Source organism: Ruditapes philippinarum, unplaced genomic scaffold (genome assembly GCF_026571515.1).
Source record: "Ruditapes philippinarum isolate M1 unplaced genomic scaffold, ASM2657151v2 ctg282_1_1_1_1, whole genome shotgun sequence".
Classification (NCBI taxonomy): domain Eukaryota; kingdom Metazoa; phylum Mollusca; class Bivalvia; order Venerida; family Veneridae; genus Ruditapes; species Ruditapes philippinarum.
This window is the reverse complement of record NW_026862013.1, coordinates 272,141-289,630: the sequence shown is the minus strand read 5'-3', so window position 1 is coordinate 289,630 and position 17,490 is coordinate 272,141. Positions and strand designations below refer to the sequence as shown.

The following is a 17,490-nucleotide window of genomic DNA, read 5'->3' as shown; positions in this document are numbered from 1 at the left end:
TTTCAACTGTTTGCATGCACTGACATTAGTTTGTTATTAAGAAAAAGATCGATTTATGTTCAAATCGTCTACTTTCGGCTCGGTCAAGCGATGGCCGACCTAGACAAAAAGTGCATTTTTGCTTTAAAATTCCATCTTTTGTCGTACCAACTGTTTTAATATTGTACATTTTTCGAAAGAGAAATCATTTCTGCGTAGATTGCACTTTATTTGGTGAAAATTGGTTGACAATTAACAAAGATCTGGGAGGTAACATAAGGCCTGGTGGTAGGTCCGCTGGCGAACCTTTCTACCTTTACTATATTAATAGTATATATGGATGAATTTTTTTAAAAACAAATTTTCTTTGTTGATTTATTGAAAATAAGATATTTTAAAAATATTTTGAATAAAAAAATATTTTATTAGTGAAAAAAAAAAAATTTATAAAAAAGTAAGTGGGCGTGGTCATGTACATGTATACTATCCAAGCCACGCACCGATTGCCTGTGGCGGTAATCAGGTCAAAAAATAGTACCTTGATATTTTCTAAGCTGACTCATCACTCATCACAGACATTTACAATATGAAAATATTTTCATTCTTTAATTTCATATCTGCAATTTGTAAAGATAATAATTCTCTGAAAAATTCTTGATTTTTGTTTAAATCACTACTCCGTGACGTCATACTGCCGCGGTAATCAGGTTTAGGCAAACGTACGTCTGTAATAAATAGTTCTGGTATGAAAACCCTTCAAAATAATAACTTTATCAATATTTTTTAACAAAAAGCATAAATGAAAATTTATAAGTAAATGTAATTTAGTGGCAAATATTCTTTATTATTTTTGATAACAATTTTCCAATTACTACGCAGCGACCAACTGTTTATGACGGGTCATTAACTAGAACGTTGCAACACCGTATTCTCAATATCATGCATGTTCTTTTGTTGTTATAAACCATTAATAGTCCTTAATATTTTTTAAAGACAAATAATTGTAAACTGTCGCTTACATCAGAGACATGGATCATGCTTGCGTGATAACTAAGGAAAACTAACTTATTAGTACACCCCAGGAGGCTGTACGCGGAAAACGGTCATAAACCGCTATATCATATAGCTGTTAGTAAATATTTTGGATACATTTAACTAAAAATTCACTGATGGTGATGAACATATAGTTTGAAAACATTATATTCTTGAACCATTATCGCCGAAAAAAAAACTATTTAACTACAAAACCCCTCCGACAAAATTCCAGCACAATATTACATTTTACATTAGGAAAAATAAAAAAAGCAATACTTATATTTTCATCTAACATAATTCATTAATCAAACTTTTAACATAAAAGTATCTTTTAAAAATATGTCTGGCAATTGACAGATCCCTACTCTGATCTTTTATTTGTATAGGAATAAATTTAAACATGTGCTCTTTTGTTTAGGAATATTTTGTAGTGAAAGTCTTATATATTCACTAATCTCATAATTAGAATTAGACAGGTCAGGGATTTATACAACCAGTTGTTTAGTTAACTATGCTCATTTTAATCCCAATAGAAACATTCAAATATTTGGGGTAAAAAACATGACAAAAGTACCTAGTAGTCGTTTACCCGGTGGTGATCCCATTAAACTGATTATAGATTCGAATTGATTAGAAAACACAAATAGAAACATGTGTTTCCGTACAACAAAAATCGGAAGTAAAGTGAACAGTTAATTGACAGAAATATGTGGTCAAGTATGTTTTAACAAGGAAATAATTATTTCAGAGAAAGACGCAAAGATCAGTATGACCCCGTATTGTGTAATTAGAAAGTTTATTCAATTCTAGGGCAACGCATCATAATTTGATAGTCCATGTGTAATAAAATTCAAATTTTCAATACAGATTATGAGATACATAAAAAATATTAAAGAATAAGAAGCTTTAATTAAAAAACAAAAAAAACAACAACAAAAAAACAACAAAAAAAAACGCATACATATACAAATTACTTACAGTCGAGCATCGGGAAGTCATTAACATATCTTACGAAACTTTAATTTGAAAACGATATTTGCGCGCGCTGAAGTGATTAATGTTTATTTGAAAAATAAAAAAAAAAAGAACTTATGTGTTTGTGTTCTAAAGATAATCGGCGGCATAAGAGGTATTTCTTATTCATTTTACAACACTTGAAAAATTACTACAGAAAATGTGTTGTTGTTTTTTTTGTTTTGTTTTCAACAAAAGTGTGTGTGTTTTAAGTTTATTTATACTCGGCGCCGGAATAACCATATGTCCGAGATTATAGCATCTGGGACGTCTTTTTCAAGCTGATTCTTCCTGGAAGCCCATTTTTCGTTCTTTGGTGGTAAAGGAGACGACAATACCGTCAAGGCATCAACTTTCTGACTGACGACAACAAAAACGGCATCTATTAGCGCCAAACCTCCAGAGTAAGTCACGACAGGTCAACCAATCATCTCTGGTACTTATGATGACTTGACTATGACCTTCCGAGTGCCTTCTCCGCGACGTGCACGCCTCTGGAGGGATTTGGAGAAGTTTCAACAAAAACTTCCAAACACGCCATTTATAACACCATTCATAGCACTGACGGCTTCGACGTTCTCATCTATTTGCGGGAAATGGTCGACAGGGAAAACCCTACGTAATAACCGCACACCCTGTTAACAACAGATTTTCCGCAGTATATATTTCAAGTTAGTGAGGTTTAAAAATACACGTAGAATCTATCGATTGAACTACCATAAGTTGGTTGAGTGTTGGTGGTAAAAAAAGAAGATATAACTTCCTGATCAAGTTTCACTTAGGTTGATTCAGTATTGAATAAGCTTTGCAGATATGTATTTTTTCAAGAAATATTTAGCTTTAATATTATCCGACGCCGTCAGTAATGAAATGGGAATAATATTCTGAAACGTGGTTTTATTCGAGATTTGCTTCTGGAGAAGACAACCTTCTGTCCGTATAGCATGAATATTAATACTCATCACAAGACAGTATCTTATTGATCTCAATTATGGTACATCTAAATGTGTATTATTTTTATGTTCAATAAAAATGTTGCATCACTTGCAGTTGTTATAATCATTCAATAATATTAAAATGACATAAAGTATTTATGATGAACAGTCCTAGAATATTTTGATAAGGGACCGTCAGTTGTAAAATGTTATTGTTATCTGATAATGAACAGTCGTCATACTTGCTGGTATGTCATTTATTATTGACAGTTTAGGTTTTTCAAAATTTGCATGATTAACAGTCCGAATGTAGACCTCAATGAAATGTTCTGGAATATTAACAAAATGAATAGTCAACCACATTAACCATATATATGAATGGTTGAACACAACAGTAAGGATAAATAGCGCAATGTGCATATCTTTTTATTTTGGTAGCACATTTTAAGGAAAAAGAAAAGAAACTGTAAGTCTGAAACATTCTCTCATAGCCTCCCCATCAGTACATTCAGTGCTTTGATTATTTGTTTGGGTCGTAAAACCAAACAAATAATGGTAGCGAAATTTCAGAGTCTGATGCTGTTAATTGCAAATGCCGAAAGTAGGCCGCTTTTTTGAAGCGGTTACTTCCCTTTATATGCTATAAACGCCGAAAAAAAAAATCAGGGGAGATCACTGCGTAAGATGGTCAAATGACAGGCGCATTAATTTTCAAGCAAAATAATTCCCGAATGGTCGAAGATTTCTAATATTGTTTTATCCTTTATAGACGTACATGCTTATAATAAGCTCCATGATTATTAACATCTGTGTTAAACAACAGTTAGCGTCGAAATAATAAGGGTTACAAACCCTAATTTAGAATATGGTTTTCTTCAGGCCTTTTACATATAACTTCACCGTGGCCGAGGGGTCTGGAGTTCAAATCCCGGAATTTCAAATTGTTTAAGTCAAATAAACATTGAATTGAATATTAGTGTTGCAATTAGTCTTAAAGCCAATTAACTACAATTAAAACGCTGGAAAGCACTTAACTGGTGGCACACGCCGCCACTATACAAAAACAAATTGGTTTAAAATCTCACAACCTTCACCTTTTTGACATTCTGAGACCCAAACAAATTCAGCGCCTTCTGTGCTTTGATTTACTAGTCTGATGGACAAGGTTGGGAATATATGCTCTCCCTTTGGGGGGGGGGGGGGCATAAAATAATATAAAGATGTGATTGTAAGACAAAAACATTACACATGAAACCTGTTTCTATTTTTTATTATATATTAACATGGTTAATTTACATGATGCAAACTAAAATACAAGTATTTAACAACAATTATAGGCCCCAGAAACAATAAAAAGTTTCTTTCACTAACTAAAGCTAAATCTTCAAAAACAATTATTGCTGACAATAGAACATTGCATATACCACAAACTAATGCATAGCTCAAAAACTGGGCAGGTATGCTCTACATGAAGTTCTTCAAAGCAGCATTTTATTACTAAAAGTTGGGATAATAAAAAATTATTATGAAAAAAGATTTATACAAACAAAACTTGAAATTGAAAATTATGGCAAATTTTACAACAGTTCATATACAGATACTTGAGTTTTTTTCTTTCGTTAACAGCATAAAGTAATACTTAATAGTTTATATATTTACAAGCTTCCTGTGTCATAATCATTGAAACATAATAGAAGTACATTGTAAAAGTTGCATTAGACATTATTGTTTTTGTTGTTGTTCTTCACTAGTGTTGTAAGTCCACAGTTAAAAAATACAAATTAGTTTACATTTCAAGCAAAATTGATTAATGGAACTTCATCTTCCAATGCCAGTAACATTACTGTATCCAGACATTAAGAAGACCAACACAAAATACCACCAAATACCATAAAACCAGTCATGAACAAAAATAACAAGTCAAGTCAGTCATAACAAGAAATTTACACTTTGGTTTATAACATGCAGGAGCCAAGCATTGGTCGGCAACATCTAGGTAAAGCCTGTCTGAAATGTATTCATAATATCTTAATTTAAAGGAATCTAACTTTTGAGTTTTAAACATTCAATTATGCTGCAAGCTAAAGCTAAACTAAGAGATGTTGAAAAATTGTCACATAAAAAACAACAGCATTACGTTATAATCATACTGATTACACTGAACTTTCACAACACTTTAATATTAGAAAGAAACAACATATGAGCCGCACCATGACAAAAACAACATAGTGCGTTTGCGACCAGCATGGATCCTGATCAGACTGCGCGGATACGCAGGCTGGTCTGGATCCATGCTGTTTGCTATCAGTTTCTTTACTTGTAATAGAGTTGGTATGCGAACAGCATGGATCCTGATCAGACTGTGCGAATGCACAGGCTGGTCTGGATCTATGCTGGTTGCAAACCCATTATGTTGGTTTTGTCGTGACGCGGCTCATATCTTTGTTATTTTCCTCCAAATAATGATATGTCTTGATTTATTTCAATATGTTAGGAATGTAAACTGTATACATTATCACCACCTTAGCGAAGTAATAGGTTAACTGCTTATATAATACATTAGGAGTTAACCTGTTACTGCACAAAGGTCATATTATATTATACGAAAATATGATAATTGAAAAATTCAATAATATGCTACTTCACAACCTGGAAATATTTCATGGCAAGAACTATAAACATTATGCACATCATAAAAATGTAATATCTTACTGAAAATCAAACAGATATGAAACAAGTTTATTATGGCATGTTTTAAAATCACAACATAATTACCTTTGAACAAGAAATTTAAAGGTTCAAAGAAATTTAAAAAATAGTTTATGATAATTATAATGATGGGAATGATCTGATACTTGGAAATACATGTACTATGAAAATTGTCACTAGGAACACCTGTGAACAGAGATCCCCTGTCTATTACAACCATGACTTTATTTAAAAGTTCAGCATAATTGTTAAAATTATGCTTTTTTTTAACATGTGAAAAAAAGCAATGAAATTCAACCTGTGAACAAAGCTACCTATTTAGAAAAAACACTATATATTTCTTTTAAACAGCAGTCTTAATAGTTATGTTTAAGTGAATTGTTTGATTGTATTAATTTTAAAATAAGAGTCACTTGCCAATTTTAAACAAAACTGTACTATGTTTTATTCAAATAAAATGATAAGACTTATAAATATAAGACCTTTTACTTTCTAAATCACAACATAATTCCACAACATTTAACATCCAGTATATCTGATATGCAATCATGTATATTACAATAAAATAACAGATCTATGATATGGAATGCATGATATTTCATAAATCGTTTACCTAAATAAAATCTAAAACAAATATAAACCGAATGTTTTATTGTGGTCCAGGTAAGGTATAAAGAGATCTTAAGTATTTCTTTATCATTAAACAATCTTCAGTTAAATATCATCCCGCCCAAGTTAAATAACATCCAACCCCCAGTTTAATATCAGCCAGCCCAAGTTAAATATCAAACTGCCCCCAGTAAAATATCATCCCAATACCAGTTAAATATCAGCCTGCTACCAGTAGAATATGATCCCAGCCCCAGTTCAATATCAGCCTGCCCTCAACAGAATATAATCCAGGCCCCAATTAAATATCAGCCTGCCACCAGTAAAATATCAGCCCACCCCCAGTAGAATATCTCAGCCAGTCCATGTCAACTCTGTAGCTTTCTTGAATTTCCATGCTCAAGTAGAAGACAATGCAATTGTTTTGCCATGACTATATGGTTTATGTCAAACAAATTTTCTCCACAGAGACTGATCGAGTTAAGTGAGAAAATTATCATTCAGTTGTGTAATTGTGTAAACAAAGGTATGAATAGATATAAAATCTAGGCCCCATTGGTAAGGTTATTGCCCTAACTTTGACTGTGAAACCGGAGCTAAACCAAAATATTCAAGAATATTTTTTATTTCTTTTAGCTTTATGCTTACTATAGCATAGAAAAGAAAAATCATGTAAAAAGTACAAACTGACATATACCAACATATATTCAAACTATAATCACAACAACAACAAACCTATTGCTGAATGAATTCTTAAAGAATTGTCAAAACTACAACACCTTTCTGGAAGGAATGCAAGTGGAATATATGTAAAAAAAAAACATATGCAAAGTTCCAAATATAAATAAATGTGTTATCTATCACAGAAATATACATACATATGTGTAAAGCTATCAGCATAAAATACATATAAATATATACATGATTGTATGCATAATGAAAGTTATAATATTCTGGAATGTAAGTTATGTAATGATATCTCAGTATTGGTAAAGAATATTTCAATCTAGTAAACAATCAATCAACAAACAAAAGCCAATTAAATTTACAAAACAATTAGTTGTGTTTATTTTTTCAAAGTCATTATACAAAGAAATAAGCAGGTTTTGCAATTTTCTTGAAAGTAAAATGAAATAATTAGGTGAATGATTTTCTACTTTTTCTTGTCCATTATCATATTAGCAACAAGAAGCAATCTACCTCTTTTCTACCCATTTATACATGACAATTTAAATCTATACACATAATATGGATATATAATGTATATTTAACCTGGCTATATTTCTTTATTAGCAATGGTTGGTTAACAATTCTTTTGTTACCAATTCTTGTATTACAACATTCATGTAATAAATCAAGTTTTATAATTAAACAAAGAAAATGGTGGAGAACAAACTTATGTCTAAATTTGGCACTTTCATTAACATTTATTACCCATAAGGCAATACAACCTCCAAGAGCAAGCAACTAAATACAGAAGAAAAATGCCAGCATTGGCAATATATGACAATAGTAGGAAACCTATGTTAATATTTTAAAAAATAATCAAGCCAAATAAATGAATGTTTTAATATTGCCACAACCTTTAGAGTTAATTACATGATGGGAATGTTAATAAAGTAAAACTTCAAGTGAATGCCCGTATCATTAAAACTGAATCCTAAACTTTATGTACTATTCTAGAAACTTCTGAGTGAACATTTGAACACTGAAGCAAAAGCTATCTCTCAAGCATCTTTTAGCTGGTGTTAAGCTCAAAATATCCAACATAGTTTACCACTTTCCATGTCTTATATGCATCTAATAAGCTTCAGTATGACCCGGAGCAACAAAATAACCTTGTCTATTATCTGCTTTCCAAATAGATACAGGATGCCTGAAATGGTGTATACAGGATGCCTGAAATGGTGTATACAGGATGCCTGAAATGGTGTATACAGGATGCCTGAAATGGTGTATACAGTATGCCTGAAATGGTGTATACAGGATGCCTGAAATGGTGTAAGTATACAGATTCTATAGAATCCACTAATGACTGTATTATCATAATACATCTATACTTCTGTTGAGAGGAATATTTTACGTATCTGTCCGCCTGTACATATCTGAGGTTTTTTTTTTGTCAATGAATCTATATATAGTAACAACAAATTCCAAAGTCACATGATCAACCAGTTCCCCATTTCTTGCAAGCTTTCACCCCCATTTTCTTCCATTCATCAGCAGAGACACAGCTCATTTCAAACACATCCATCGAGGCGACAGCGCAGGCTCCAATATATGCCGAGTGGTACCGTTGTGGTGATGCATGAACCTGACGAAGGAAAGAAAGAAAATAATAATATGAAAACAGCAAATACATCTGATAATAAAGCTAACAAGAAATAACAAAATAAAAGTAAATCGTTATTCTAACAGAGGAAAAAATTGTTAAAATGAGCCTTCGAGTTGACTCTAGCAAAACAGACTTTTACAAACACTGTAAGTGTAAAGTCATTGGCAGTCAAACTTTCAAAACATTTTGAGGCAAAACACATTTCTTTCAAAATACAGAGAGGCCTAAAGCAATTTATCATGCTACTTTACTTTTAGTTGTCATTTATTTATTATTCTATATTGCTTTTAAAAAATAACCTTGAGGTATGAATTTCATGAATATCAACCTGTAAAATGAATAACATTTCAAGAATTTTGAATTTTGAAGCAATTACAAAGAACTTTGAATGTTTTATAATTATTTTGATATAAATGGATTAAATTCCTTACCTCAACTACGGCTGCTGGTGGCGCCAATTTTCTCATTTCTTCTTGTAAACGTTCTGCAAATCCTGGAATTGTTGTTACCCCACCACTCAAGTATATTGATCTGAAATACATTTATTGTGTTTTATACACATCTAGTTTAAAACAAATTATATAAGGCCTTAAATTAATCTAAAAGCAATTCAATTTTTTCATCATATTTCATTTGTTCCCATTTGAATTTCCTTGAAAACAAGCATACCTAACAAAATGATGTCATTTTGGAACATGTAACTCATATGGCACCCTCCATGCCAGATACTATTTCTAGCATTGGTGAAACCAACAGAAACTGCAGTCACATTATAGTGATATGCAAGAACTTTTCTTCCTAGAGGCCATGGAACATTTATATAGCAGTCTTACCTATATAATTGCTTTATAAAGAGTCCATAGGGAAATTTGTATTGCAGTTTTTCTCATACTTGTTTCCTTCAAGTCCAAAGGGCACTCCCATGGAGCAGTCTTAATGAAACAGTAATTACCTTGTGTCTACAGGGCACAGTTATTTTGCAGTCTTTTCTATACATTTGTGTCCATAGGGTACATTTATCATCTAGCAGTCTTACCTTTAGTCCATAGGGCACAGTAATCTAGCAGTCTTACCTATACATTAATTTCTCTGGCACAGTAAACTAGCAGTCAAACCTATACATGTATTTCTTTAAGTCCATAGGGCACAGTAATCTAGAAGTCAAACCTATACATGTATTTCTTTGAGTCCATAGGGCACAGTAATCTAGCAGTCTTACCTATACATGTATTTCTTTGAGTCCATAGGGCACAGTGGTCTAGCAGTCAAACCTATACATGTATTTCTTTTAGTCCATAGGGCACAGCTATCTAGCAGTCTTACCTATACCTGTATTTATTTGAGGCCATAGTGCACAGTAATCTAGCAATCTTACCTAAACATGCATTTCTTTGAGTCCATAGGGCACAGTTATTTAGCAGTCTTACCTATACATGTATTTCTTTGATTCCATAGGGCGCAGTTATATAGCAGTCTTACCTTTACATGAAATTTCTTTGAGTCCTTTAGGGTGAAATTTCTTTGAGTCCTTAGGGCACAGTTATCTAGCAGTCTTACCTATACATGTATTTCTTTGAGTCCATGGGCACAGTAATCTAGCAGTCAAACCTATACATGTAATTCTTTGATTCCACTTGGCGCATTTATTTAGCAGTCTTACCAATACATGTATTTCTTTAAGTCATTAGGGCACAGTTATCTAGCAGTCTTACCTATACATGTATTTCTTTGAGTCATAAGGGTACAGTTATCTAGCAGTCTTACCTATACATGTATTTCTTTGAGTCCATAGGGTGCAGTTATATAGCAGTCTTACCTATACATGTTAATTTCTTTGAGTCCTTAGGGCACAGTTATCTCGCAGTCTTACCTATACATGTATTTCTTTGAGTCATAAGGGCACAGTTATCTAGCAGTCTTACCTATACATGCATTTCTTTGAGTCCATAGGGCACAGTTATCTAGCAGTCTTACCTATACATGTATTTCTTTGATTCCATAGGGCGCAGTTATATAGCAGTCTTACCTTTACATGAAATTTCTTTGAGTCCTTAGGGCACAGTTATCTAGCAGTCTTACCTATACATGTATTTCTTTGAGTCCTAAGGGCACAGTTATCTAGCAGTCTTACCTATACATGTATTTCTTTGAGTCCATAGGGCACATGTATTTCTTTAAGTCATTAGGGCATAGTTATCTAGCAGTCTTACCTATACATGTATTTCTTTGAGTCCTTAGGGCACAGTTATCTAGCAGTTTTACCTATACATGTATTTCTTTGAGTCCATAGGGCACAGTTATCTAGCAGTCTTACCTATACATGTATTTCTTTGATTCCATAGGGCGCAGTTATATAGCAGTCTTACCTTTACATGAAATTTCTTTGAGTCCTTAGGGTGAAATTTCTTTGAGTCCTTAGGGCACAGTTATCTAGCAGTCTTACCTATACATGTATTTCTTTGAGTCCTAAGGGCACAGTTATCTAGCAGTCTAACCTATACATGTATTTCTTTGAGTCCATAGGGCACAGTTATCCAGCAGTCTTACCTATACATGTATTTCTTTAAGTCATTAGGGCACAGTTATCTAGCAGTCTTACCTATACATGTATTTCTTTGAGTCATAAGGGTACAGTTATCTAGCAGTCTTACCTATACATGTATTTCTTTGAGTCCATAGGGTGCAGTTATATAGCAGTCTTACCTATACATGTATTTCTTTGAGTCCTTAGGGCACAGTTATCTCGCAGTCTTACCTATACATGTATTTCTTTGAGTCATAAGGGTACAGTTATCTAGCAGTCTTACCTATACATGTATTTCTTTGAGTCCATAGGGCACAGTTATCTAGCAGTCTTACCTATACATGTATTTCTTTGATTCCATAGGGCGCAGTTATATAGCAGTCTTACCTTTACATGAAATTTCTTTGAGTCCTTAGGGCACAGTTATCTAGCAGTCTTACCTATACATGTATTTCTTTGAGTCCTAAGGGCACAGTTATCTAGCAGTCTTACCTATACATGTATTTCTTTGAGTCCATAGGGCACATGTATTTCTTTAAGTCATTAGGGCATAGTTATCTAGCAGTCTTACCTATACATGTATTTCTTTGAGTCCTTAGGGCACAGTTATCTAGCAGTTTTACCTATACATGTATTTCTTTGATTCCACTTGGTGCAGTTATTTAGTAGTCTTACCTATACATTTGTTTCCTAGAGTCCATAGGGCACTGCTGTATTGCAGCATAAATCTGTTTTTGTATATTCTTATAATCCATCTCCCACAGGTCTGTATTGAAAAATCCTTCTGGACTCTTAAAGCAGCCATAGTCCAATTTCACATTTCTGAAAAAAAATGTATTTCATTTTATTTCATTAAAACATACTGGAATGTATATACACATACATGCCATAATATTTAGACTCATTTCCGGGACACTTTTCATTTGGAGGTGGGTCATTGATCAGCAAATGTATTTTTTTTTTTAATTTACATAGTGGCATACAGCCTATATTACCAGTATTTACAACTTGCAAATTTAATGACACCATAAAACAAAAGACAAAATGTCAATAATTATTATCAGTTTTTCTATCTTTTTTAAGTATTAAGGCATCGTAAATTCAATCAGTCACAGAATAGAATAAAGCTATGTTGAGTAAGGACAATTAGCCATGTTGTTTACCTGAAACATTCGCTGAATCTTGTAGATTTCATCACCTCATATTTGGCGGTAATTTTCACGGTGTTTGACCACTAATAAACTGCCTGCAGGCGGATTAAATTTATACTGGCCAGTTGTTAATTACAGTCTACCACACCTTCCCTCAGGAAGCCCCAGGGGGTAAATAAAAATTATTGCCGATAATTGTTTGTGGAAGGGGTACATAGATATACTATTCAAAGGATTAGTGTCACCATTGCAATGTTGTAAGGGGATAATTGTTCGTTATTAGCGTACTAGACTTGTTTATAAAAACTTGACAATAAAATTATATAAAAATGTAAAATTTCTTGCTTTAATGTAGATTATTTTAGATTTTTTTTTTTACTGGGACATAAAACATCTCCGGGACACCTCCGGGGCAGACACCTTATTTCCGGGACTTTCCAGGACATCCGGGACATTATGGCATGTATGATATAAAACAAGAGGGCCATGATGGCCCTGGATCGCTCCCCTGACCCATCAACTGCATCCAAGCAATGTCTTAGACAAGCATCTTGGCCAAGTTTGATGACAATTGAGTCAAAAATGTGACCTCTAGTGTGTTAAAGCAACACGCCTCCAGATTCATGCTAACTTTCATGAAAATTTTGAAAATGTGTTTAAAAGTATATTTAGTGAAATAACCAAAAGGGAGCAATTTGCAAATTATCAATGGCACTTACAGCCCACGTAAATTATGAAAAAGAGGAGAAAATCTGCAAAAATTGCCCTTACTGCGTTACTAACGCAGAAGAAATATAATTATAAATACTGAAAAATCAGTCATTAATTGCACATAACATGTAAATTATTACTTGAATCTTGAGCATTTTTACTTTTCCTAAAATCTTAGTACATTTTTCTCAAATTTGTTTTTATTGAAATATTTTCGCTCATCTGGAGGCATGCAGCTTTAAAAGGGTTTTCCATATTTGGGCAATGTGACCTAATTTTTGACTGGAGACGACCCATATTCAAACTTGACCTAGAAATCATCAAAAGAACCTTTCTGACAAATTTCCAGAATATTTGGATCAAAACTGGAGCCACTAGAGTGTTATAAAGATTTTTCTATTTTTAGCTCCTGTGACCTAGTTTTTGACCGGAGATAACCCATCTTCGAACTTGACCTAGAAATCATCAAAACAACCTTCCTGACAAATTTCAAGAATATTTGGATCAAAACTGCAGCCACTAGAGTGTTAACAAGCTTTTTTCTATTTTTAGCTCCTGTGACCTAGTTTTTTACCTGAGATGACCTATCTTCGAACTTGACCTAGAAATCATCAAAACAACCTTCCTGACAAATTTCCAGAATATTTGTATCAAAACTGCAGCCACTAGAGTGTTCACAAGCTTTTTCTATTTTTAGCTCCTGTGACCTAGTTTTTGACGGGATATGACCCATCTTCAAACTTGACCTAGAAATCATCAAAACAACCTTTCTGACAAATTTCCAGAACATTTGAATCAAAACTGCAGCCAGTAGAGTGTTAACAAGCTTTATCTATTTTTAGCTCCTGTGACCTAGTTTTTGACCGTAAATGACCTATCTTTTAACTTGATCTAGAAATCATACTGAAAAATCAGTCATTAATTGCACATAACATGTAAATTATTACTTGAATCTTGAGCATTTTTACTTTTCCTAAAATCTTAGTACATTTTTCTCAAATTTGTTTTTATTGAAATATTTTCGCTCATCTGGAGGCATGCAGCTTTAAAAAGGTTTTCCATATTTGGGCAATGTGACCTAATTTTTGACTGGAGACGACCCATATTCAAACTTGACCTAGAAATCATCAAAACAACCTTTCTGACAAATTTCCAGAACATTTGAATCAAAACTGCAGCCACTAGAGTGTTAACAAGCTTTTTCTATTTTTTTAGCTCCTGTGACCTAGTTTTTGACCGGAGATAACCCATCTTCAAATTTGACCTAGAAATTATCAAAACAACCTTTCTGAGAAATTTCCAGGATATTTGGATCAAAACTGCAGCCACTAGAGTGTTAACAAACTTTTTCTATTTTTAGCTCCTGTGACCTAGCTTTTGACCAGAGATGACCCATCTTCGAACTTGACCTGGAAATCATCAAAACAACCTTCCTGATAAATTTCCAGAATATTTGGATCAAAACTGCAGCCAGTAGAGTATTAACAAGCTTTTTCTATTTTTAGCTCCAGTGACCTAGCTTTTTGACCGGAGATGACCCATCTTTAAACTTGATCTAGAAATCATCAAAACAACCTTCCTGACAAATTTCCAGAATATTTGGATCAAAACTGCAGCCAGTAGAGTGTTAACAAGCTTTTTCTATTTTTAGCTCCTGTGACCTAGTTTTTGACCGGAGACGACCCATCTTCAAATCTGACCTAGATATTATCAAAACAATCTTTCTGACAAATTTCCAGGATATTTGGATCAAAACTGCAGCCACTAGAGTGTAAACAAACTTTTTCTATTTTTAGCTCCTGTGACCTAGCTTTTGACCAGAGATGACCCATCTTCGAACTTGACCTGGAAATCATCAAAACAACCTTCCTGATAAATTTCCAGAATATTTGGATCAGAGACAACCCATCTTCGAACTTGACCTAGAAATCATTAAAACAACCTTCCTGACAAATTTTCTGAATATTTGGATCAAAACTGCAGCCACTAGAGTGTTAAGCTTTTTCTATTTTTAGCTCCTGTGACCTAGTTTTTGACCGGAGATGACCCATCTTCGAACTTGACCTAGAAATCATTTAAACAACCTTCCTGACAAATTTCAAGAATATTTGGATCAAAACTGCAGCCAGTAGAGTGTTAACAACCTTTTTCTATTTTTAGCTTCTGTGACCTAGTTTTTGACCAGAGATGACCCATCTTCAAACTCGATCTGTATTTCATTGAGACAAACATTCTGACAAAGTTTGACAATGATCCAATCAAAACTGTGACTACTAGACTGTTAACAACCCAATTGTTGACGACGAACGATGCACGACGATGGACGCCGGACATAGCTCCATCACTATACCTCACCTTGACCACATCGTGGTCAGGTGAGCAAAAAATAACACCTTCATCTCTCATGTTAACAAATCATTATCTACATCTATGGATTACCATTTTACATATTTACACTATTTAACATCAGATCTACAACAATTATACTTATTTACCATTAGCAAAACAAGTTCTTAAAATTAGCGTATTGAATAAAATTCAAAACAAAAACACTATCATTAAAGTAATGTATGTAAAAGACAACTTACTGATAAGCCCCCTCTGGTAGTTCAAACTCGGCAATTCAACAATCAACAACCCCGTTACTTTACTTTTGCATAATATTTTTATCTGTCAGTCGATTTTTTTTTTTTTAATTTTTTATTTTTTTATATTTAATTTTCTAATTTTTTATAGCTTTTTTTCTTTTTTTAATCACATTTTTTTTTTTTCTGATTTGTTATTTTTTCAGCATTGTCAGAATCAGAATCACATTTCTTCTTAGTTTCTTCATAGTTACTTGTTACATAGCATGCCTGTAAATAAAAATAATCTAAATCAACTGTCTGGAACTTTTTCGTGTTAGAAATTTTGTTGAATGCTGCAAATGCAAGCAAATTTCTTATAGATATATAAGACAGATTCTTTACTATTGATTATTTGATTCATGACTGACACTTTTTTCTTTGGTTGGACTTACAAGCTATACACCAACACAGATGTTGGCTGCCCATGTTTAATGGTGGAGTAAGAGTCTACCTGCTACTTTGTGCATAATGTTCCGGCATAAGTAAATACTGAGACAGAACACCGACTTCCATAAGCTAGCCTTATTGATTTTCTTAATTTCCTAAAAGAAATCTAACTAACAGCTGTAAAATCATAATTAAAAGCTGTGCATAGATTAATTTGATATATATACAAAGATTAGCACATTGTACGGTAATCTGCATTTTTTAGTAAATTCCTTTTTCAGAAAACATTTTTATCAAGTTAATTTTTTCTCTAAATCTGAAATAATATAAATTACTTATACATAGTCTAATAAACATACCTGTTCACATATATAGCGAACAAGAAGTTTCTCAACAAATGAACAAAACTGGTATTTATTCTCTAACAATGATATATTCAATGAATCCTGAATCTTTGTACCACCATAGGCCTGTCTTGATACACCACCTTCTATCAGCAAACCTACGTAAAAGGACAGCAAAAATTAACAATATAGGAAATAAAGTCTACCTTGTGCAAAGGGCACTACAAACAATTATTTCATCTTAATTGATAACATGGCAACTTTTAAGATTTAGGTTTACTGATGCATACATCTGAAAGGAGCTTAAAAGCAGAACCAAAAAGATATCTTTTTCATATTAAAGAATTTGTCTTTCTTGAGGTATAATATTTTTTAATTTAAACCAAATGGAGACCAACTTTAAGTATAAACCACCAGTATGACAACTGTGTTGAATAGTCAGTATTTCATGTCAGTGCTCATTGATGATTTATTTTACTGCCTCAGGATGAATGTTGCAGGCTGCTTTGTTAGAAACTTAATCAAAACAAAACCTAAACAATTAATCTCAGGCTCTTTTTTCATTTTTTTGAATAGCATGACATTTACCATCATATATAGGCAATATTTCCAGTCGTTCTCCTATATCAACAATAATACCGGACATTGCGTTATACGAGTAGAGAGCCAGTAGTGACTGTTGTACCATACACACCCCCTGTACATGCATCTGATCCACAAGTATACGCATTAACCCTTCACGTAACTTGTCACCTAGATTCTGTGGAGTACTCATCATTACCTATAAACAAAATCAACCATTATGTTACTTATTAACTTTTTAGCTAGTCTTGATTCAAAAAGAACATAGAGCATAGAAATGTCTTGCGTATGTGTCAGATTTAATAGCTTTTATCAAAGGTGTTTCAGTTATATAGGCAATAGTGTCTAATATAAGCAAAGAGCCAAATGTACATTCTTCAAATTGGGGAAAAAATATGCAATAAGCCAGGTAGCTCAGTTGCTATGGAAAGGTTTTCCAACGGTCCTGGGTTCAAGTTCCAAAAAGGCTGAAATTTTTTCGCACCCTGTAACATATGGTATCTAATGAACATCACAAGGTAAGAAAAGAGTGCAACTATGACATTATC

The 17,490-nt window shown here is 33.1% G+C and overlaps 1 protein-coding gene across 1 annotated transcript in view; it reads right to left on the bottom strand.

The window, feature by feature from the left end:
* Positions 1–4,217: 4,217 nt before the first annotated feature.
* Positions 4,218–17,490, bottom strand: part of LOC132717647 (uncharacterized) — a 72,210-nt gene continuing 58,937 nt past the window's right edge. Inside the window, exons 14-20 of the mRNA XM_060701165.1 lie at positions 16,949–17,141; positions 16,376–16,518; positions 15,795–15,857; positions 13,877–13,893; positions 11,816–11,962; positions 9,048–9,147; positions 4,218–8,595 (exon numbers count right to left, since the gene is read on the bottom strand). Coding sequence (XP_060557148.1) covers positions 8,449–8,595; positions 9,048–9,147; positions 11,816–11,962; positions 13,877–13,893; positions 15,795–15,857; positions 16,376–16,518; positions 16,949–17,141 — 810 coding nt within the window. The 3' untranslated portion in view covers positions 4,218–8,448. The remainder of the gene's footprint in view (positions 8,596–9,047; positions 9,148–11,815; positions 11,963–13,876; positions 13,894–15,794; positions 15,858–16,375; positions 16,519–16,948; positions 17,142–17,490) is intronic.